This window comes from Triturus cristatus, chromosome 2_2 (genome assembly GCF_964204655.1).
Source record: "Triturus cristatus chromosome 2_2, aTriCri1.1, whole genome shotgun sequence".
Classification (NCBI taxonomy): domain Eukaryota; kingdom Metazoa; phylum Chordata; class Amphibia; order Caudata; family Salamandridae; genus Triturus; species Triturus cristatus.
This window is the reverse complement of record NC_140582.1, coordinates 227,012,244-227,036,181: the sequence shown is the minus strand read 5'-3', so window position 1 is coordinate 227,036,181 and position 23,938 is coordinate 227,012,244. Positions and strand designations below refer to the sequence as shown.

The window sequence follows — 23,938 nt, the reverse complement described above, 5'->3', positions numbered from 1 at the left end:
GGTTTAAGAAAAAAAAGTCTTAGACTTAGGAGATGATCTGGAAGAGATGGTGCTTAACAGCATTTCTAAATTATTTATATTGCAGTTAGCCTGCGATACCAACACTAGATGCTGGTGGAGAACCAGATTATATCGCAGAAACTCATACACCAACCAAATTACACAAAAGTTGTCTCCTTTTTAAAAAGGCACTGCCTAGACAAAAAGTATTCACAGGTCATTCACGACTTTTGAAATTATCTCAGCCTTATAGCCTGTTGTAGAACAGTCAATTATTTTCCCATTTGAATAGCTGTACAACTATTTAGGCTATCTATCTTAAAGAGATTTTGTAAGAGTAGTATTTATGCAGTAAATGTAAACTAGACGTTCCTAAAGACCAGTACGTTTGTGCAACTTATGCCTCTGTAGCATCATCAGAGTTAACCCACAAGGGAGGAAAATATTTCATCTGAGAAGACAAATGGGCCCTGGTTTGTATCACTTAAATTTCAAGAAGCATACTAAAACAGGCAACAAAAGAAACATAACCTATTTACAATGACAAAGTACTACATTTATTAAATGCTGGAACTTACGGATCTCCTGCAGCCAGTAAAAGCAGATATCTCGAAGGTATGTGGGCTGGTGAGAAAACGGTGCTTGCAAATTTCACCGCTATTTGACGAACCTGCGTTTCAGGCTAGAATAAAACAAATGGAAGTGTTATGTGTTGATTTGGTGATATGTACATTTTTTTAAAACATATTTAAACGATAATCGCTTAGTGAAACAAATATGATAACATATTACATTCACCTTTAAATACCTTACTTAACAAGGTAGGGCGTGACTTCGCGCACCAGGCAGGATGGCAACAGTCCTGTGCAAATGTTGGTTATTGCCTCGGGCGTGGAGTTCTAGTATTCTGTTAATTAATTGCAGTGCCAAAGTATGTGCGTCAGCATCTGTGAGCTCCAACCAGTGGCAGAGCTTCTTTTTAAAGGAAAAGTCGTTCCTTCTTCACTTAACCCTTGTTATACACCCAGTCCTGAAAGGAGACCACACCTGGTGGTGGTTTTTTTCCCCTCTCAAACAGAGGAGTTTTCTCCACTTTGAAGAGTCTTTCTTTCACTATTTTGAATGGCACGGTCTCTTCTCTTAAGGAACGTCTCCTGAGGAATTGTGTTGCTCGTTCAACTGAAGCTTCACCTTTTTGGATAATGAACCCGGTTTATTTTAAGCACAAGTTATTTCTTTTGGATTGTGTGATATTTCTGACTCGAACGCTTTTCATACACAGGCATTTATACTTTAAAGATGAACTTTAATCTGGTAATTTGAAGGTATCTTCTCTGCTATCCTGATTTTTCCTCCATGATAATTTGCATTGCTGTATTCTCTGCACTTCTTTAGTTTATGGGAAGTACAAAGTATCTGTAGCGACTGCCTCATAGTAAGAACCTTCATGTTAATATAGCTACCAACCCAGTTGTTGGGGTTAAGGATACCTCTTCTGGGGCTAAATCTAAGAGGGATAAGAATGATCCCCCATCACCCATTTCTTCATCCAGAAATCCGATTTTGGATAACATTTTGGATGAGGTGAGGGCTCTTCGGCCTTTTATGAAGACTACTAATTTGAATCTACAATTGACTGAAGACAAATGGATCCTTATGGAGGGCAAAATGATTAAAACGGAACAAAAGAGTTCGTTCCCTTTAGGATATGTCCACAAAAATTCCACTACTTGAACAAAAGACCCTGAAACTCAAACTTCACAAGGAGGATTTGGAAAATAGGAATCGTAGCAATAATCTCCGTCTGTATGGTCTACTGGAAGCACTTGAGGGCCCTAATCTTATTGCATTCTTAAAGAAATTCCTCCCAGACCTACTTGGATATCCTACTACTCCTCCTCTTAAGTTGCAACAGGTTCATCATTTATCTCGACTTCATCCTCATTTTTCTGAACCTCACGCCATAATTATGCTTCTACTAGAATTTCCAGACTTTCTTCGTGTTTTGAAGGAGACTCCAATGCCAGAAGTAAGGAATTCATTGCCTTGAGATTTTAAATGCGACATATGAATATACATTATGGCATTCCCCATCCCTGCTAATAGAAATTAACTTATAAAGGCACTATTAAATCCTTTGATGACCCTGCTAAATTTAAAGTTTTCCTCCAAAATGTTACATCCAACAAGATGGATACTATTGCCCAGAAGTCTTAAAAATGTTTGTGTTCGTATGGCTATTTCTCTTATTTTTGTTTTCTGTGCTCTGCTACTGCTCTCGTTATGGAACTGGAACGTCTTAAATCACTTTTCAGTTGTAATTTTCCCAGATCTAGATGTTTATCCTTGATGCTCCTGCTTTCTTATGTATTTCCATTCCATACTTCTACTCTTCTCTAGTTTCTGTGAGTGCTTGTATGATTTTTGAGTTCTTATTTTCCTTATTTCTGTCCCTTGTTTTGTGTAATAATTGTTTTAATTTTGCCTCCTCTCCTCATTATGCAGCTTTTCACGCATTTCCCTGTACTCCTCATCATATATCCAATATGTTTAATGTGGTCTCATGGAATTTTCGTGGACTTGGCCATCCGGTAAAACAACAAAAGATACTTTCTCATTTATGTAAAACTGGTATTCAAATTGCTTTTTACAACATACACATTTTAATGCATCTGAATCTGTTAAATTGAAGAAACAATGGATTGGTTAGATTTTTTTCTCTGTTAGGTTTTTTCTCTTCTGCAATTCATGGTCAAGGAAGTGTTCCTATTCTTAGTCATAAAGCCTTGAGACTACAAGTTATTTTCACTAAATGTGATACTGATGGCCAATGGATGTTGGTCAATGCCATTATCCACAACAAACATTATTTCGTTTCATTTTTATGCTCCTGTTAAATTTGACCCTGACTTTTGCCACTCCATTAAAGTAAAACTTGCTAATATTTCTAACACCAATATCATTATGGCTAGTGACTTTAACCAATTGTCTGACCCGTTTATAGATAGAAAATCGAAATACAAATTTCAACTCGATAAATCACACAAAGCATGCAGGCTGCCTCTGCCAACCCAGGTAGGCTCATTTACCTTTGCCCTGGGATACAGTCTGTTCCCTTTTGACAAACTTGGATCAAGTAGTAACCATTCAAAAGTGCGCGCACCGTAATTTTATAACCAATCTCCCGGCCTGTAATGTAACTGCAATTCCGGTAGCTCAATCTATGTATATTGGGGATAATCCTACCCAGGCTGGTAGCAGTTTTGCATTTTTTTAACCTCAATTGCAGGTCGTTAGTAAAGCACCATTGGGAGCGGTTTGACTTTCTCAGTGACCATAAGCCAGATACAATATTTTTGACTGAGACTTGGCTTACCTCAGCCTCAGGATCTGATGAATATAGCACTGCCCCCTTTTTATCAGATCCAGAGACTGGATCAGGAAAACAAAAAAGGTAGGGGGGGGGGATAGCTATTGTTTTTGAAGCACAACATGGGTGCAGAATTGATAAACTAGCAATTCCCACTATGAAGCACTGATTTTTTTCCTCATCAATAACTGATAAGTTTACTCTGTCTGGCGCCCTTATGTACCGACCTCCTGGCAACGTAGCCAATTGGCATTTGAGTATCGCGGAGGCCCTTGAGCCATTTATTCTGAAATTCACTAATTTTATCATTTGGGGCGATTTGAACATTCATTTTGACGATTTAGCGTGCAAAACTGCTACATCCGTGATAGAAGATCTCGAGGCACTTGATATGCAGTTAATTACAAAGCTCCCTACACATGGAGCAGCGCATTTGTTAGGCTCAATTTTTTCAAACCTTAGTAATATTCAGTCCAACTCGCCCCATCCTTAAAATTGGACAAACCATTTTGCGGTCCCATTCTCTATCCAGGTTCTGTTGGGGGTTTGAAATCTGGCTGGCCAGATGAATCACATGAGGAGAAATTGGTCAAAACTGGTTATTTCTGAGCTTAATTCAGCACTTGCAGCACATCCCTCCACTCTTAGTAATGTAGTGGAAATGGACGCTGATAATAGCAACTTGTGGATTAGATCCTCAGTAGAGGCCTTGATTTCCATTATGCGTAGGAAACCACACAGAATCCTTCCCCCAGCCCCATGGTATAACAATGCCCACCATCAATTGAAAAAACGTTGCAAAGGCATAGAAAGAAATGGCGAAAATCACACATTCAGGAGGACAAATATACCTACAAAATTATCTTAAAGGCCTATAAAAAAAAGAAATGATGCATCAGTAGAGCTAATTACTACTCAAATTAAGTTTGTGGTGAATAACTGTTCAATAACTCTTAAGAGTTGTTAAGAATTTGTCACATCAGAACTCTACAGCCCCAACTACCCCTATTACACAAGTTCAATGTGATGATTTTGCATACTTATTTTAAAACAAAATAATGGATATTCAAGCCACTTTTTCTGATACCTTGGGTGCCTATGAAAATGTACATTCTCCACAGATGTCCGGTGGATTGAACGCTTTAGCCTCAATAGAGGTATCTTTGTTCATTATCTTGCTATCTGCCATTAGGTCTGGGTCTCCGCTTGACCCTTGCCCCCCTTCTATTTTGAGTAAGTTGGCCATGTTTACTATGGTGCATTTCACCCAGCTTTTGAATGTGTACCTTGCAGAAGGCAGAGTGACTTTTGGCATGGAAAAGGGCTTTAGTTATGCCCCTATTAAAAAAGCCTAATCTTGACCCATTCCACTCTGCAGGGTTGCCTGGAAGGAATGGAAGTGCAGGGTACAGCCCTAGCTTGGATTAGATCTTTCCTGCATAATCGCAACGGTTAGGTGCATTCACACCACTACAGGATAAAATCCCTTCTGTGAACCTCCAGGGTGTATCGCGGCTCTAACTCGAGTCCTCTCCTGTTTAATCTATTTGTCCAGCCTCTTGCCGACATTGTCGAGGCCCATGGATGGACTCTTTTAATATGCCTACGATACACAAATTATATGTCCTTATCTTCTAGGGACATTTAAAATGCGGTCTCTTCAGGAACTTCTCCTGAGTAACTGTGTTGCTCGTTCAACTGAAGCTTCATCTTTTTGGATAATACACCAGTCTTTTAAATTTTGGGCACAAGTTATTTCTTTTGGATTGTGAGATATTTCTGACTCAATGCTTCTCATCAGAGGCATTTATACCTTAAAGATGCACTTTAATCTGGTAATTTGAAGGTATCTTCTCTGCTATCCTGATTTTTCCTGCATGACAATTTTCCTTGCTGCAGGGTACAGCCCTAGCTTGGATTAGATCTTTTCTGCATAATCGCACCTTTCAGGTGCATTCACATCAATACAGGACAAAATCCCATCTGTGAACCTCAGGGGTGCCTCGCGGCTCTACCTCGAGTCCTCTCCTGTTCAATCTATTAGTCCATCCTCTTGCTGACATTGTCGAGGCCCACGGATGGACTCTTTCATATGCCGACGATACACAAATTATGTGTCCTTATCTTCTAGGGACATTTAAAATGCTGATGCTCTTAGCACCTGCTTGGCTCAAATTTTGGCCTGGATGAACATCAATTATTCGCTGAAGCTCAATGGGGACAAAACAGAGGTCCTTTTGGTAGGCAACCATCGGATCTCTGGAGTTCCCATCTCTAGCCTTCTACTCTGGGCTCAACCCCCTCTCCAAAACAGGTGGTCAAAAGTCTGGGCGTATGGATGGATGATAAACTATCCATGAATCTCCAGATAAATAAAGTAGCAGCGACATGCTTTAATATCCTTAAATGGCTGAAGAAAATGTTAACTGGACCACCGGCTGCAGCCCAACGAACAGTAATTCAGACCTTAGTAATATCCAGAATGGATTATGGAAACGTTCTCTACCTGGGCATGGCTAAAGCTCTGCTTAAACAGCTTCAAATTGTTCAAAATGTGGCAGCCCATATGCTGCTGTGTCCACCTAGGCACACTAGTACCGCCAGTTTGCTTTGTACCTTGCACTGGCTGCCCATTGAGCAGCGGGTCCAATTTAAGACCTTCTGATATATGCAAAAGTGCCTTGCAAACACAGGGCCTCTGTACTTAAGATCTTTCGTGTCAAAATACTCACCCAACCGCTTCTTGCATACAAGTCATCCAGATCTGACCTCGATTCCTAGGTTCAGGAAATCACGGCAGGGTGATCGGTCTTTCGCATACCATGGACCCAAATTGTAGAACAGTCTGCCACTTTCACTGAGTGCATGTGATTCGCTCGAAAGTGTTTCAGAAGAAACTAAAGACGTGGCTGTTCCCATTTGCATAACATGCTGCTCGCCACAACGTCAGGACCTTGGTTGTTTCTTCCGCACATTTGTTGTGACAGATAGAGCATTTTGTTTGGTGAGGAGGTCAGCGCTGGGAAACCTGACATGGTAGCCATGCGCTTCACAAGTCACTATAACATAACATTCCCATCAGCTATTATTTCTAGGCCACTATTTGATGTCTGGAGAACTTGCAATCCTGATACATTAGAATTCTTTTTTTCCCCCAATGTCCACAATATGATGTCCAGATTTGAATATATTTTGGTCACTCAGTTGTTGTTCCCTATTCTATAATCTGAGGATGGCTCCCTCTTTATATCTGAACATTCCCAAATATTGACCTCATTAGATATTTCCAATATTGACTCCACAACTGGTAGATGGTGATTTAAGAAGTCTTGCTATCTGATAGCCAATTTACTAATGAAGCTACTGCCTTTGTACAAGATTTTTTTAATGTTAATGACTCTAGTGATAAATCTATCGTCAACAACTGGGATGCTTTCAAAGCTTCATTATAAGCCTTCGTCACTGCTTAGTCTGCAAAAAAAAAAAAAAATGTGTTTGATTGCTCAATATGATCTATTAAAAAAAAAATGCTTAAACATACTTACTTTACTTTCCAATCTTCATCTATGCTGCACTATTCGATTAAATCTAAATCAGAGCTTAACAAAATTGCTACTGTTGATGCCTGTAATATTCTACTTAAAATCAAATCTAAATATCATGGTGGTCACAATAAAGCAGGTAAAATGCTTGCTAATTACTTAATAAAAACAGAGCGTAAGGCTATTGGGTCTATCATTAATAAATTAGATAATTCTGCATCTATCTCCAATGCGGATATCTCTAATTCATTTCAGTCCTTTTATAAAACGTTATATACTAAAGATACTACCTCTTCTGCACAGAACAATAAAAAATTCTATGATGGTCTCCCTCAATCATTCTCCCTCACAGGTACATTTGCTGAGTTAGAGGCCGGTATTACTCTTTTTTTTTTTTGGATGCACTTAAAACCCTGAAGAGCGCCAAGGCACCTGGCCAAGATGGGTTTACTAGTGGAAGCTTTGATAACCATAATCGCAAAGTCAGATAAAGATCCCAAATTTTGTAAAAATTATAGGCCCATTTCTCTTATTAATTATGATTGTAAGATTTTAAGGGAAGACTTGCTGTTGATAATGCTACAATGTTGTGAGAAAGTGTCTCTGTATATACTGTTCTCAAATAGGTACAGTGTGTACAGAGTCCACAGTCCCCAGAGGTTTTGGCAGAGGCTGAAGTTAGATATAACCTTACTCTCTAAAGTGGTAGCTTGGTCGAGCAGTAAGGCAGTATCAGAGGACAGTGTAAAGCATTGGTTGTACACACTCAGTCAGCAAATGGTCTCACACACTCAAGAACTGAACTCTAGGCCAATGGTTTATATAAAACATATAGGTCCGTTTTATTTTAAAACCAACAATAGGTATTAAAATATACTTTCTCAAGATGAGAGGCTTTAGTTGAATACTTTTGCAATATGCAATTGACTTTTGTAAATAGTTACAGATTGTTGCAAAAGGCAACACAATTTCAAACACAATAATACATTGAGTTCAATGGAAGTTAAGTTATTTGCAATAGATTACTTTCAGGATTACTTTTGTAACTCCAGGACTGGATCCTAGATTCAGTCCTGGGACAGTTCTTAGAAACAAATGATAAAAGTCAACTTGGTTACTGTTGTGATTTTCAGGCAATATTTTGCTATTTTAAAAGTTGACACTTAGAAGAAATTTCATAGAAAACAGTCAATGATTTCCTATGGGAGAAAATTCAAGTTGCAGGTATAGTATGTTCTTGTTACTTTTGTAATACAGTACTGGGCTCCTAGACACAGTACTGGGCTCCTAGACTCAGTACTGGGACCTCTATCTAAAACAGGTAAGTAATTACGTTTTCACAGTTGGTACGATTTTTAAAGAATATTTGTAGTTTGCAAAAATCGACACTTAGAAGAAATTTCACAGAAAAACAGTCAACGATTTCCTATGGAAGAAAATTGGGTTAATGGTAAGTACGGTTGTGAGTAATTTTCAGGGTCAGTTCTGGGCACCAAGATCCAGCACTGGGATCTCTCCTAATAGCAGGTGAGTATTTTCATTTGTTACTCGGTTGATTTTAGGTGAATATTTTAAGTTTTAGAAACTCCAAACCAGTCAATGTTATCCTATGGAGGAAAATTGGGTTATCGGCTTTTGGGTAAGTACTCGACTGGTAGAGTTAAGTGTTGGGCACAGACTTGGGGGTCTCCCAGGGTCAGGTAAGTACAGTTGTTACACCCTCAGCGGCACAGGGGAAGCCGGGTGCAGAGTGAGTTAGGCCCAATGTTAGCCTATGGGAGGCAGGGGGGCCTTGGTTGGTGGCTGCTGACTAGCAGGCAACGCGGCTGTGGGAGCTGGGCTCCTGGTCACTTGCTCAGGGCAAATGGGGAAGTAGATAGGTGTAGAGGTTACACTACCAGGGCCACTCGGGCGGCTGGGTGCAGGGTGCTTTTGAGCCTTCACGCGCTCAATGAATTTCAATGGGAAAGCTCCTGGTTGAACAAAGGCTGCAAGCTCTGGGACGAAGATTCTTCAGGTGCCACCACCACTTCGAGAGATAAGTTGGGTAGTTGGAGGATAGGTAGGTACCCAGGAGTTGGGCACAGGGGGCCGGGTGCAGGGGTGCCTTTTGGTGTCGGGAAATCTTACCCTCTGTTGATCGTGATTGGGGGGTACATGGTTCTGAGGCTGCAGGCGTCGTCAGGAGCGTCAAGGTGAGTCCTTGGGTGCCGGATTTGGGGTCACAGTAACCGGGGGGACGTCCTCGGGGTCTTTGTTCACTCCGGCACAGGCCAGGCTTGGCGGGTGCAGAGTGTGCAGGGTACGCGGTTCCGGGCTGATGCCAGGGGTTAGAAGCTGGTTTTGAGCAGAGCCTCTGCTCATGGGAGTCCCAGGTGCTTAGAGCCAAAAGGTAGCCAGGTCCACCGGGGTTTGTGATGTTGCTGGCCACAAGAGGTGCTGGGATGTAGCAGGAGCAGGCTCGAGGGTCGACAGGCCGGTAGGGCTGGGGCCAAAGCAGTTGGTGTCTTCCTCTTCTTAGCAGCTGCACGGCAGGTCTTCTTTCTTCTTGTTCTTCTTTGCTTTTTCGGAATCTGGAATCTGAGGAAGGAAGGTTCAGGGTGCCCCTAAATCTAGTAAGGGTGCCCCTAAATACTAGACTTAGGGGCATTACAGGTAGGTAAAGGGCAGGGACCAATGGGTCCCTGCCCTGGGGTGGATACACCCCCTATCCCTGCCACACTCCTGTGGGAGGGGGGCAGTAGCAGAGTCCTGATTGGGCAGGGCCTCCCATCTTCAAAATGGCGAGTGCCCGGAGATGTGCTTCACCTCGCCTCCCCTACCGGAGGGGCGGGGTTGGCAGGCTGGCACATCCAGTGTCCTTATTTGGGGTTTCCGGCCAGTCTTCCCGCCAGAGTGGGGGGTGAGAACCAATGGGGGCCAGTTTGCTGGGTACAGCAAGTGGCCTGGGGAAGCTCACAGAGGCGGCATGCCTTTGAAGCTTCCCCCGTCCATCCTGGGGGAGGAGACCTAGAACCTCGCCCAGGATGTGCATTGTTGCAGGCCCAGAAGAGCGGGGGCTCTCCTACCCAGAGGTCCAGGAACATGTCTGCTGTGTGGCAGCCTCCCAGACCGGATGTGGGTTGTAGGTTAGGTTTCAGGGGGAATCTCCAAGATGCCCTCTGGGGTGCTTTGTACATGAAATCCCACACTGGCATCAGTGCGGGTTTAATGTGCTGAGAAGTTTGACACCAAACTTCTCAGTCTTCAGTGTTGCCATTATGGTGCTATGGAGTTCGTGTTTGACGAGCTCTCAGCACCATGTGCTCTTAAATGGCAGCACTGCACTTACAGTGCCCAGGAATGGACCAGAGTACTGTAGGGGCACAGGGCTCATGCTCCTGTGCCCACACCACTGGCATAAAGCACCCAGCTAGAGGGTTGGCTGATGTATGCCAGGGCAGTGTAGGTGGTGGGCATGGCACACAGGGATGTGTTCCATGTCGACTCTGTTTTGTCTTGTACCCAGACACTCAGCCTGCACGGGCAGTGTTTGTGTGTTAGGGTACAGGGCCTCTAAGGGTGGTTCAATGAGTGCTGCAGCCCTTAGAGGCCTTCCCTGGTCACAAGGCCCTGGGTACCTAGGGTACCATTTACCAGGGGCTGACATGTGGTCAGGGTTTGCCAATTTGGGTTTGAGGTTTTTAGGGAAGGAACATAGGCCCTGGGCACCGGATTGGCAGGAGTCCAGGGCACACTCCGTCAAAGCACATTCAGTAATTCAGCAAAAGATGGGGGCATACCATGGAAGAAAGATGGCACTTTCTCACAAATGTTCTCCTATATTATCAGCCTATCTGGAAAATAAAATTCTCTACTTGCAGCCCTTTCTTTGGATGCTGAAACAGCTTTTGACCAAATTAATTGGCAGTTTATGTTTACCTCCCTTTATTGGTTTGGTTTTGGCCTAAAATTAATTTTTTATATAATTACTTTACTGTAACCCGAGGGCTAGTGTTTTTGTTAAGGATTGTTTTTCTCCCTACCTTGAGTTACATAGAGATATCAGAAAAGGTTACCCCTTCTCCGCTTTGCTAATTATCCTATGTTTGGAACCTTCCCTGGAACAAATGTGTTGTAATAAACTTATATCTGGCTTCAAACATGCCTCTTGAGAAGTTAAGTTACCTGCATATGCAGAGGATAGTCTAATCTACATGTCCAATTGTCTAACTTCTCTGGATCCATTTTTAAAAGAAGCTTTCTTATACACCCGTATATCTGGCTATAAAGTGGATTTTAATAAAACTGAGATTTTACCCTTGAACTTTTTTTTATTATCAACACGTTTGCCAACACTAAAATTACACGGTGTCCCTCAAAGATTAAATATCTTGGTGTTTGATTTTCGCCCACCATAACTTTGGTATGTTGAAATCTAGAATACAAACATTACTCTTGAATTGATTTCCATTATATTTATCATAGTGGGGAAGACACTATTAAAATGATGATTGTACTACATATTTTATACACTACCTCCTTGTTAACTTTCACATTTCCTAATCATCATTTCAAACAGCTTGACTCCATTTGTGTGAAATTTCTATCCAATAACAAAACTCCTCTATTTTAATCAGACAGTTCTGTGCCATTACCTGTGATTTTCAAGATCAACCTGTACCAATGTGGATTAACCTTGAGCGATCTTTACTGGGAGCATGGAAGCTGAAGATATTAGCAGTTAGAATTATTTTGGGCACCCTGGTTGATTGTTAACTGAACTGGGTCCACCGACGGCTGCAAGGAAGCAGATCATTAAATGTCTGCATAGGCTGATTATTTGCTGACATTTGATAAGCAATAAGGGAGCAATTCAGTCTTGGCCTACAGGAAGGTGTACGAATGTCAAGGCAATGCTGGTCCTGATGCCTGTAGATGAAGATACATTTGCACACTCCTTACACGAGAGGTGGAGGACCAGACATGCTACACTGCTATGAAGGCCATCTTAGTCAGCAAGTTTGGGTTGACTCCTGAAAAATATAGACAACCATTCAGCGCCAGCCATAAACTCTCCACAAAAACATGGGTGAATTGCTTGGATTATGCTAGTAAGGCACTGGGTGAAGGGCAGAAAGTTTGATGAATATTCAGGGCTGTACAACTTATTTTTTTTTTTTTAAGCAGCACATGCTTGATACTGTTTTTTTCCAGGACTGCGGCAACACATGGTTGATAGCAAGTTTACTGACCCCAGGATGTTTGCTGAGGAGGGGACCTCCGGGTCAGCACCAGAGTGTCCAAGAAGGTATCTGCGGCGGGTGGAGGATGGGGGGAAATTTGTCTCCCAAAAGGGTGGTCAGGGTACCCAAGAGAAGAGTGAGGGGGCAGATAAAAAGAAAAGTTATTTTAAAGGCCCCAAAGCTAACTCATAGGAGAAAGAGTCTGGTTCTCATTCCTAACCTGGCCACCAGTACAAAAAGTACCCTGAGAAGAGTGAGCAGCACAAGCCCATCAAGCATTATGAGTGTTTTAGTATGGATACTACAAGGGATATCCCAAAAATCCATAAAGAAAATCACCTCCCACTGGAGGAAAGATTCCAGGGGTGGCTAATGTAGTGCTGGGAGAAGAGTTTGTCCCAGTTATAGGAGGGGAGTTTAGTGGGGTTACACTAGTGTCCCTTGGTGGCAGGGAGATGATTTCTAAGATCCATGTGCCCACAAATACTACAAAGTGTCAATGGGCAATGGGTCACCATCCATGGGCCTGGTGTTGAGGCTCTGAGGGATATGGCTGCCTGCATAACTATGGTAAGGAGTCAGCTGGTGCCGTGACCCCAAAGAAGGGGATTCCCAATGTATTTCACCAGGTTGGGTGGCTGACAACAGAGAGGGTCAGTATTCATTTGAGTTGGTGGGGGAGGGGGGGGGGCAGGTCTTCTGAAGGTTGCTGTGAGCACTGCCATGCCTGTGGACTGTTCACTTAGTAATGACCTTGGTTACACTACCTGGAAGGAAGCAGTGCTCTAGGCTCATGTGGAGATGCTGTGGTTACCCGACTGGATCAGTACTATGACAAGGTTCATGGCTGCCCAGGATAGAAGTCAAAAAGAGCTGGAACCTGGAATAATGGCCCAGCCACTTGCTAAGAACGGGACAGGCAGAGGGCATGGGAAACCATCCTCTGAAGGTCTTCCCAGGGAGGAGGATCGGGCACCTGCGGTGGCCTCCGCGGAGCCCACTGAGGAGGGCATTATGCCCATTGGTGATGTGGCCGAGCTTGCTGGATGGCTCAGTCAAGTGGGACATAAACATCGCTGCTATCTAGAACACTCACTGCAAATGATCTATGCAACCGAATACTGGGGAACTAACCCACTCCAGCAGGCCCTAAAAACGTACATGAAGAAATAAAAAAAAAGAGTCCAGTTCTGGTCTTACACTCTGACAGGGCACAACTGGCAAAACGGAAACATGCCTGGATGGTTCTTTCGGGGTTTAGGCCTGGTGTTGCGTTGCCATATCTATTGTGCACCTATGCAGCAGTATGGAAACAAGCATTTACAATGCAATGGTCTCGGCATTGGTAAAGTTAGAGCTATTGGCACTGCTCATGACATTATTTTTGTTTATGTTTTTGTTTTTAAAACATTTAAAGAAACGGCATTGTCATGAGCAATGCCAATAGCTCTAACTTAACAATGCCGAGACCGTTGCATTGTAAATGCTTGTTACCCTTCATTCTGTGTTACAACATGTAACAAGATCAGCGCTCGTCAAAGGCACACTTTCTATTACGGCCTCTATCAGGCCCCTTTTGCTTTTGTGATAGCCCACCCTACCACAACAATACATGCCCCCACGTATGCTTTTTACCCAGCGCATGCAGCACTGGTCATATGCACACGTTCAACTCGCGGCAATTGCCCAACTACCATTCCCTCGCTCCCTCCCTATCGTCATCAAGCTCCTCTTGCTTCTTGCTGTTATAACTGCCGCTCGTATTTACTTTTGGTTTTCACCATTCGCTTTTCCCTTTTCTCCCTCCATCTTTACCACTTTCTTCCTGTTATGCACGTCGCTTTTGCCGCCTCAACACACAGTAGTGCCGTTCCATACACACTTCCTTTCCCTACGCGCACAAACGGCAGCACAAATGCACGCGCACAGCTCGCAGCGTTAGCCGTGCTCCTTCTTCTCGCTCCCCCTTCCTGTCTTTATCAGGCCTCTTCTGTTTCCAAACACAAACAATGTTATACATTGCCACTTTATATGTTTAACACCACTGCTAAAAACAATACATATTATACATGCCACGCGTTCAGTTACTATGTTTCGTCCCAGTCATACCTTAATGCTTAGCTTATATAGTGCCCCTTCTACATTCATTCATATTCGTGCACTCACCCTTTGCCACTTTTTTTCCTACCCTGCGCGCTCATTTGTCCCACCTTAAACACAATAGCTGCCTTCCATACAGCCTTCCATTCACCCTTCATTACAATCTATTTCCTTTTCCAACAGTCTTTCTGCCCTCCATTCTATGCTACAACATTTTCAAAACCAATCTTTTTTATGCACCAGCTCTGGACATACGCTCAATTACTGCTCGCTCGCTCCCTGTCTTCATTAGGCCCCTTCTGCCTCTATTAGGTGCTGCTACTGTTTGCTTTTCCTCTTTAAAAATGCTCCCTCCATTTTTCTCTCCATTAGGGCCCTTTCCAAAGCTCATAAAGCCCAAACGTTTATAACACACTCACTTAAGTTAAAGTAGAAATTTGGAACGGTACAGGAGGGGGTTTGGGGGCGCAGTAAACCTCAGCAAATTATAAAACCAGCAAAAGTGTCCTTCAGGTGGAATTATCTAACTCATTCCTTAGCACACAATAAGCTGTATATACTGCATAAGGTACAACCTATAAATATTAACACGCCTCCAACATTCCTAAACTGTACCCTTCTCAAGCTGCCATGCAAAAAAAAAAAAATGTTTATATGCTACGTATAGCCAATAGGTCTCGCCTTTGGGACCTTGTGTTTAGCCAGAACTTTTGGCCATGTTGTAGAGCATTGTGGCTGCTGTGCATCATATTGAAAAGTTATAATAAAAAGGGTTAAGCATTTGTTACCTTTATACAAACCAAGACTACATTATATGCAACAGGACAACCTGATTGGCACTAGAGCCTTGTTAACATTAAAGAAGGCCTTGATGATATGTTCTTATTCTTGGGAGTGTTGAAGATGTTACGCAAAGGCTTTCTACGTGCGAATTGCAAAGAGGGGCATATGCATAATGTGTGCGAAAGGGATTCTTCAGGCCACAAGCACAGCCTGAATAGCAGCGAACTTGGGTTTGGGACCCCATGGTAGCAATGTATCACTCGTGGGTGGTAGGTCGAGCCTTAAAGCTATAAACATGGATTTGTTGAAACCTTTGAAACAATTTAACAGATAGCTCTGTGGGGTTGGCAATTTGTATGTGTTTATACAGTCGAGCATTGCCAGTTTAAAAGCGGTATGAGGTAAAAGCTGCTTCCCAGAGGTGATGCGAGTCCAGCGCCTCTAAAGTTTCATTCCTGGCTTGGAAGTTCGCTTTGCAGAGGTCTCTAATTTCTTTCGAGGTAAGAGATTTTACTGTGTTCGGAGCACCCGCTCTTAGAGAGGACAATTACTTAAGGGCGCTTGTACCAGCCCTTGTAATACGAACTCTAAGCGAATTTGTGCAGGTAAGGTGTCTTGCTAGAGATAGAATATGAGACAGAGGACCTTACTGTGAAAGTTGCTCAAGAATGCGCTTAGCTTTCCGGGGAAGCTTACTGATCCAAAGCAAAGTACCCAACCCACAAATGAAACACGCTAGTCTGGTGTCGGGAGCATGCCGATATTGGACAGTGACATGTCATGCAGTGTCATGATAGGTAAATACCTGTGCTAGGCCGATAAAAGTACGTTGTACTGCACACATCTGCGATATGGTTTGCACGTATAACAAACGCACACCTAGAAAGAACCCCGTCGCCACAAAGGAAGTAATTACATAAACGTTAAATACTGCCTAATTTTATTTTCCAAGATATAAATTATCCTTGAAATCGATTGTATAAAAAGAGCTTGCACCTAAATAGGTGTGTTAGCTTTGTAAAGCAGGTTTGTTAGCTTTGTAGAGCTTGCTATTTGCCGCTTTCCCCTAATCGTGTGGTTGTCAGCTAAATGTGGAGACGCAGTTCCGGTTTTGTTTAATCTACCGCATGGACTGCCGTCCGTCAAAGACATTTCAACCTTCCCCCCTCGAACACACTCCTCTTCGCTCAGCCTCTACAGTATCTCCAAAAGGAAGCAATGAGATGCACACTTTAAACAAGGCAAGCAGGAACAAACACGTCAACACACGGGTCCCAGCAACACCATTATCAATGACAAGTCAGAGCAACACGCATCGCGCAAAAGTGAAACCGCAATGCACAAGTAAACAGACGGCTGACTTTGCTAAAGCCGAATGGAAAGAAAAGCAAAACGATCATCGGTGGCAGACGAGACAAACAAGGAAAATGCCTTACAAATAACGCACAACAGCAAAAAAAGATCCCCACAGCCAGAGAACAATCGTCACAGCCAGAGAACAGCAAAACAATGGCGGCTGGAAGAATCGTAACTTTTTCGGATTCGGGGGCGTGTTCCTGCTGTTCTAAAAGGGCGTGGCTAAAAAGTGGAAAGAACAGCAAGGAACACGCCCCTGAATCTGAAAAAGACGGAGCCTATTTGGAGGGACGGCTCTCTCCTCCAATGGCGGGCCTCCGTTTAGGAAGCCAGCCAATGGAGGAGAAGCAAAAAGAGAGGCGGGCTAAATAGCCACTCTAGGAAACATTAAATCTTCCGACTTCCGGTTCTGCCTTCGGCAGACCGGTAGTCCTCGACCTAAAAAAGATTCATGGCCCTCAGGATGGGTGAATGGCCCTTCTTGTACCATCTACCAGATTGGAGCCGTTCAAATGACCGCACAGTGTGCAGGGGGTGTGGGTGCACCACAGAGTCGATTGAACATGTGGTATGTGTTTGCCCCACCTTACTTAACGATCGAAGGATGCTGCTATGTGGCGAAGGGAACAAACTTGGTGTTCGCTCCGGTCGCCAAGCCATCATAGCAGTCATGAATCCGGATCACCCGATGCTTAACATCCGGTTCACCGAGTTCGTCACAAGAGCGGTAAAAACTATCAACGCAGCAGGAGTGCTAGTAACTCTATCCCCGTCCTTTTCCTTCGTTGGCTACCCACCTCATCGCTCAGCCCGGGGCCTCCTTGAGACACCGGAGACCACACTGGACAGCTTGACTCCCAAGGGCTAGTGCTACAAATGTCCCTACTACTGTGTTTTAATGGAACTGCACCTTTTTTTAATTGTTTTAAAAAAACTTTATTTTAATAATGATGTTTTTGCAATCCCCTGTATATATTTTGTAGACAATGTATGTTGTAGGAAACCTTAAATACGGGACTCTCTGATCCTGTGCAAAATCGTAACAAAGTTTTTTTTAAACTTTTGCATAAACAGCTCTTTTTAAAATCTTTTTCCCTTACTCTTCATAAAGTGTTTTCTTATTGTAAAGATTTTAATTAAACAATAAAGTTATACTACTGGCATGTGGGAGGAAGACCCATCAGAGAGGAGTTCTGTAGGGCACAGAGGGAGTGTCCAGCCCTTGTGGGACTGAGGCAACCGGATGAAGGCCCAGCAGCAGGTGATGCCTCTGGATTTCATCACATTTATTAAACATTGATTAAACCACCTCGTTTACAGTGAGACTAATGCTCCTGTTCATGGGATACCAAGGGCCCTGGTGGCCCCCCAATGCTACAGGGCCTTCCTACTGGAGTTGGCTCACAAAATTTCCCTGGCAGGTCACCTGGGTCAAGATAAGACATTTGCAGGGCTTATCCCCCCAATTTTATTGGTCTAGGATCAAATCCTCCTCAGATGCGTTCTGTAGGACTTGTAACCTACCAGGCCAGGGCTTAAACCCTTCCCCCCCCCCCCTCTTAATCCCTTGCCCGTCATTGGCACATCATTTGGGCGCGTAGGCATCAACATTGTGGAGCCTATGGATCCACAGACTGATTCAGGCAACAAGTATATCCTGGTTCTGCTGGATCATGCCACTAGGTACCCAGAGGCAATCCTTCTGTGGACCACAACTGCACCTACAGTGGAATAAGCCTTGATTCGGATTTTTACCTGAGTGGTGTTCACCAAAAGAAGGGATGTCTGACAAGGGCACCAACTTCATGTCTGCTTATTTGTATTCAATGTGCAAGGAGTGTGGGGTAACCTACACGCTCTCCACTCCTTACCATCCACAAACAAATTGGCTTGTTGAAAGATTCAACAAGTCCTTGAAGGACATGATTACAGGCCTGCCTGAGGCCATGAGGAGTAAGTGGGGCATCCTCTTCCCATGCCTGTTTGCCTAAAGGGAAGTACCACAGCAGGGAGTGGGCTTCAGCCCCTTTGAGCTTCTGTATGGGTACCCTGTCAGAGGACCTATTAGTTTGGTGAAGGAGGGGTGGGCGGAAGCTCCCAGGACGATTCCTTAGAATGTAGTGAGTTACATGCTGGCCTTCAGAAGCCAAATGGCTAAGTTGTGGAAATAAGCTTCCGACAACTAAGGAGCCAGCCAGGAGGTCATGAAGCAGTGACATGACCAACATTCTACCACTGTGGAATTGACTCCTGGGCAGAAAGTGTGGGTGATGGAACCGATTGAGCCCAGGTCTCTCCAGGACTATCGGACTGGGCCCTATGAGATGACTGAGAGAAAGGGTGAGGCAACCTACCTGGTGGACCTCAAGACCCATATGCAGCTCCACAGGGTGCTACATAACAATCGCCTCAAACCCCACTTTGAGAGGTCTGAGCTCACCATGCTATTGCTGATAGACAGAGATGTGGAAGGGGAGAGTGAACATCTCCCTGACATCTTAGATTCCAGGGAGAGACATGGATCAGTGGAAGGGGTAATCCTGTCCCAAAGTCTGACTCCTGAACAGCAGAGAGGCTGCCACCAAGTGTTGGGGCAGTACTCCTATCTGTTTCCCCTCATCTCTGGGACTACCCACCTGTGTACCCATGATGTGGACACATGAGACAAACTCCCTGAAGAATACGTCTTACAGGTTGTCTGATCAGGTGAGGGCCATCATTAAGAGTGAAGTCTCTAAAATGCTGGAATCGGTCCCCCTGGTCCAGTCTTCTGGTTCTGGTACCAAAAGCTGCCCCACCGGGCATCATACCTGAACTCAGGTTCTGTGTGGATTATAGAGGGATAAACTCAGTCACTAAGACAGATGCTCATCCCATCTCCTGGGCTGATGAGCCGATTGACCGGTTAGGGGATGCCCAGAAATTAAGTACCTTTGACCTTACGTCAGGGTATTGGCATAAATACCCCTGCCACCTTGCAGAGGTTAGTGAACCAGGTCCTTGCTGGTACGGAGGCCTTCTCATCTGCCTATCTGGATAACATAGCTGTCTTCAGTAGCAGCTGAATGGACCACCTTTTTCAACTCCAGGAAGTGCTTCAGGCTCTGTAACTGGCAGGCCTGACAATCAAGGTCAGTAAGTGCCAGACAGGGCAAAGGTCTGTGGTGTGTGAGAAAGTGGCTCTGTATATACTGTTCCTTAATAGGTACAGGGTGTACAGAGTCCACAGACCCCAAGGGTTTAACAGAGGTTAAAGTTAGATATAACCTTACTCTCCAAAGTGGTAGCCTGGTCGAGCAGTAAGGCAGTATCAGAGGACGTGTAAAGCATTTGTTGTACACACTCAGTCAGCAAATAGTTCCACACACTCAATAACTGAACTCTAGGCCAATGGTTTGTATATAAAAAATATATGCTTGTTTTATTTTAGAACCAACACTTGGAATTAAAATATACTTTCTCGACAGGAGATGTTTCATAAAAATACTTTTGTATATGCAATAGACTTTTTAGTAAACAGTTACAAATAGTTGCAGTAGGCAACTCTATTTCTAAACACAATACATTGAGCTCAATGCTAAATTCAAATTATATGCAACAGATTACTTTTTAGATTACTTTTGTAATTCCAGGCTTGGATCCTAGATCCAGTCCTGGGTCAGTTCTCAGAATCAGCTGTTGAAAGTAGACTTTGGTACTGTAGTGATTTTTAACTAATATTTAGCTATTTCAAAAGTGAGCACTTAGAAAATATTTCAGAGCAAACAATCAATGATTCCCTATGGAAGGAAATATAGTTTACAGGTACAGTAGGTTATCGTTACTTTTTTTTTTTTTTTTTTAAACCGTTTATTACAAAGTTCAAAGAATATACAAAGATGGGCCTACAACCTTCAGGCCGGCCGCTAGCAAACAAGAGGAGCATAAGATACACACAGTAGAACGCAGGCTGCGGCAAAGGGAAACGTACAGGAGTTAGCCGCGTTGATGGCCACACCATCCGGACCCCACATGACGGTTTCTTTTAAACATAAATAACAACAAACAAAATCAAACCACAAGGCAACCCACGATCGAAAACAGCAGCATGTGCTCCCCTAGAAGGGGGACCCTACCAATCCATAGGAGTATCAAGGGGGGGGGAGAAGGTCAGAACAGGGACTGGGTGGACTCAGTGCCCGGTACCGGAGAGCTAAACCGGCTAAGGGGACGGGGCAGGCGATGGATCGGGCAATAACGGCGGGGCACAGATTCCCCCACGGTAGGCGTTCCAGGGGCCCCATACTTTCACCCATGTCCCAGGCTTACCTCTCGCTACATACACCACCTTTTCCCGAAACATGCACCAGTCCATATTTTCCTTCCAGGCCGAAACAGTCGGGGGCCTCTGGGAACCCCACAGTTGAGCAATATCGCGCTTGGCCACCATATATCCCAGAGTCACCCACCACGTCTGTGGCGCCGAATAGTCGGTTGGTTCCCACACGTTCAACAGGCATCTCCTCGCCTCGGGCAGCAGCGGCACACGCGTAACCACCCGCAGGACCTCATGCACACCACGCCAGAATCGCTCCACCTCTGGGCATTCCCACAAACTATGAAGAAAGGTCCCCAAAGAACCACACCCACGCTTACACAACCCGTCCACAGCATAGCCCATACGCAATAGCCTTGGCCCCGTTATGTAGACCCTATGGAGTATCTTGAGCTGGACGAAGCGAAGGCGGGCCGGTATGGCCACCTCTTTCGGGGAGGCCACCGCAGAGACCCAGTCCTCGTCGTCCAGCTCCAATCCATCGGCAACCCAAGCCTCGCGAAGATCAAGCAGCAATCCCGCGCGGTCATTGATCAGTTTTTTTATAGATTAACGAGATCGTGCTTTCCGGTACATGTCCATCCAGCACTCTATCTTCCAGAGGGGAGAACTCCGGGATGGAGGCGACGTCCGGGAAGGCGGAGCATAGTGCATGACGGATCTGCATATACCGAAAGTACTCCCTGTCTTGCAACTGGAATTCCGTCTGCAGCATCCCGAACGTTTTGAATCCCCCCCTTCGTCCAGAGATCCCCCACCCTGCTGATGCCTATCATGTCCCACTTCTCGAAGCCCTTCGAGGTCCACAGGGAGCCCAACTGCTCAGATGTGTACAGTGGTGACGCCCGGGTCAAACGATCCTTCCACCCCATCGCTACATTAGCCGCGTGCCACACTCGTACCATGACACGCGTGGGGCCCGTCAGACGTGCGTCGAGCGAGCTGGAGTAGAGCGCTCGATTATAGTCACCACCCGGCAGTAGCATCTTATCCATTTCAAAGGCCGGGTTTAGGGCGGGCCCGTATAGGCCGTGATTAATCGCAGCCAGCTCGGAGGCCCAATAATACCGTTTAATATCCGGGAGGGCAATCCCCCCGTCATACCACGGGAGCGTCAGCTTCGCCAGGGCGATACGCGGTCTCCCGTCCCAGAACAGGCGGCGTTGCAAACTCTCCACCTCGCGGAAGTAGCGCGCCGGGACGAGGTCCATTGTATTCTGCAGAGCGTACAGGAAACGCGGCAGCGACATCATCTTAAACAATGCCGCCCGGCCGAGCGGCGAGAGCGGCAAACGCCGCCAACGCGCGACATCCTCCTTCAGGCGCTGGAGGGGGGGCAGCAGGTTTCGATCATACCGGGCCTCCGCGTCTAGGGTGATGAAGATACCCAGGTACCTAAATCCCTGCGGGGCGATCTGGATAGGACAGCCCCGCGGAAGGATAGGAGCCTCCCCAGAGAGAACATACACGCACGATTTAGCCCAGTTGATGACAAGGCCGGAGTTACGACCAAATGATTGCAATACATCAACCAGTACTATCAGTGATTTACGTGGGGAAGCCAGGTACAGGAGAATATCGTCAGCATATATAGACACGCGGTCCTCATACTCGGGGGTCCAGCGGAGACCACGAATAGAAGGTTCCCACCGCAGCCACTCCGCCAGGGGCTCCAAGGCAAGCGCAAAAAGGAGCGGCGATAACGGGCAGCCCTGCCGCGTGCCCCTGCCCAACTCAAACGGAGCCGACACTCTACCGTTCACAACCACCTGCGCCAGTGGGCCAGAGTACAACAATTTAACCCAGCTGATAAACCCTGGGCCAAACCCAAATTTCGCGAGCGTCGCCCAAATATATGGCTATTCAAGTGTGTCAAACGCCATAGTGGCGTCCAAGGATGCCAAGATGGCCGGCTCCCGTATGAACGGGACACGTGCGAGCACCCCATGCAAACGCCGCAGGTTAAGCGCTGTGTTACGATGGGGAATAAAGCCGGACTGGTCCTGGTGGACCAAGTCACACACCACGCCGACCAGCCGATTGGCCAAAACCTTGGCAAGAATTTTGGGCTCCGCATTCAATAACGAAATGGGTCGATAGGATGTGACCCGATCCCGTGGCCTCCCCTCCTTGTGGATAACCACGATGGTAGCCAGACGCTGGTCTAGCGGGAGGGAACCCACCGAGTGGGCCGCAAGGAACATAGCACGGAGATGTGGCGCCAGCGTATCCGGTCGCAGCTTATACAACTCGATGGGAAGACCATTAGGACCCATGGCCTTGCCGGAAGCGACCGAGCGTATGGCGAGGGCAATTTCTTCGGAGGTTGGAGCGGCGTCCAACAACACTCTGTCCTCCTCCGAAAGGGAAGGCAGCGCGATATCTCTGAGCAGGGCATGGGAATCCTCTTCAGAGCGGGAGGACACCGGGGAATACACCCCACGGAAATAGTCCGGAAAGCAGGAGACAATTTCCTCCGGTTCAGTGACACACACACCATTCGTTTTCTCAATCAACGGGACAACTCGACTCGCTCTCTCTTTTTTATCCAGCCACGCAATCAATTTACCAGCCTTATCACCCACATCATACAGTCTCCCCTGTTGCTCTCTACTGAGGCCCCTGGCCGCCTCCGTGACGAGGGCCTTATAGGCCGCTTGCTTGAGTTGGAGAACATGTAATTTATCATCCGTCACCCCACATTCTAGATCACCCTCCAACTCGGTTATCTCCGCTTCAACACGGGTCACCTCCTCCCGCTCGCGCCTCCGGGAGTGGGAAATAAGGGACAGGGCCTCTCCTCGGAGTACTGTCTTGAACGCCTCCCACAGTGAGACCGCCGATGACACAGACCCCACATTCTCGTCAAAATAGCGCTTAAGGGATTTAATCAGCTCTGCGCGAATGGTGGGTTCACGCAGGTACCAGGGATTGATCGGGGCCACTCTACCCTCGGCAAAATATCAAAGTGCAACAAGAGCGGGGAGTGGTCCGAAATACCCCGTGCCAAATGGCACACTTCTCCCACCCTCCCCACATAAGCCGCTGGGACCAGGACATAATCTAGCCGTGAGAGACTACCATGAGCCCCTGAATGGAAGGTGTACTGTAGCTGCGTGGGATGTTTTAAACGCCAACAATCCACCAGCCCCAGGGTATCCAAGAGGCCAGATAACCACGCTTGGGCCCGGGGGAGATCCCTAGGGGGGTGACGATCCACAGTTCCGGAAACTACAGCATTAAAATC

The 23,938-nt window shown here is 45.5% G+C and overlaps 1 protein-coding gene across 2 annotated transcripts in view; it reads right to left on the bottom strand.

The window, feature by feature from the left end:
* The window catches only part of ECPAS (Ecm29 proteasome adaptor and scaffold), an 819,497-nt gene that overhangs the window by 629,096 nt on the left and 166,463 nt on the right, over positions 1 to 23,938 (bottom strand). For both annotated transcript variants that reach the window (XM_085641278.1, XM_085641277.1), the window contains exon 15: positions 579 to 682. In XM_085641278.1, the coding sequence (XP_085497404.1) occupies positions 579 to 682 (104 nt within the window). The remainder of the gene's footprint in view (positions 1 to 578; positions 683 to 23,938) is intronic.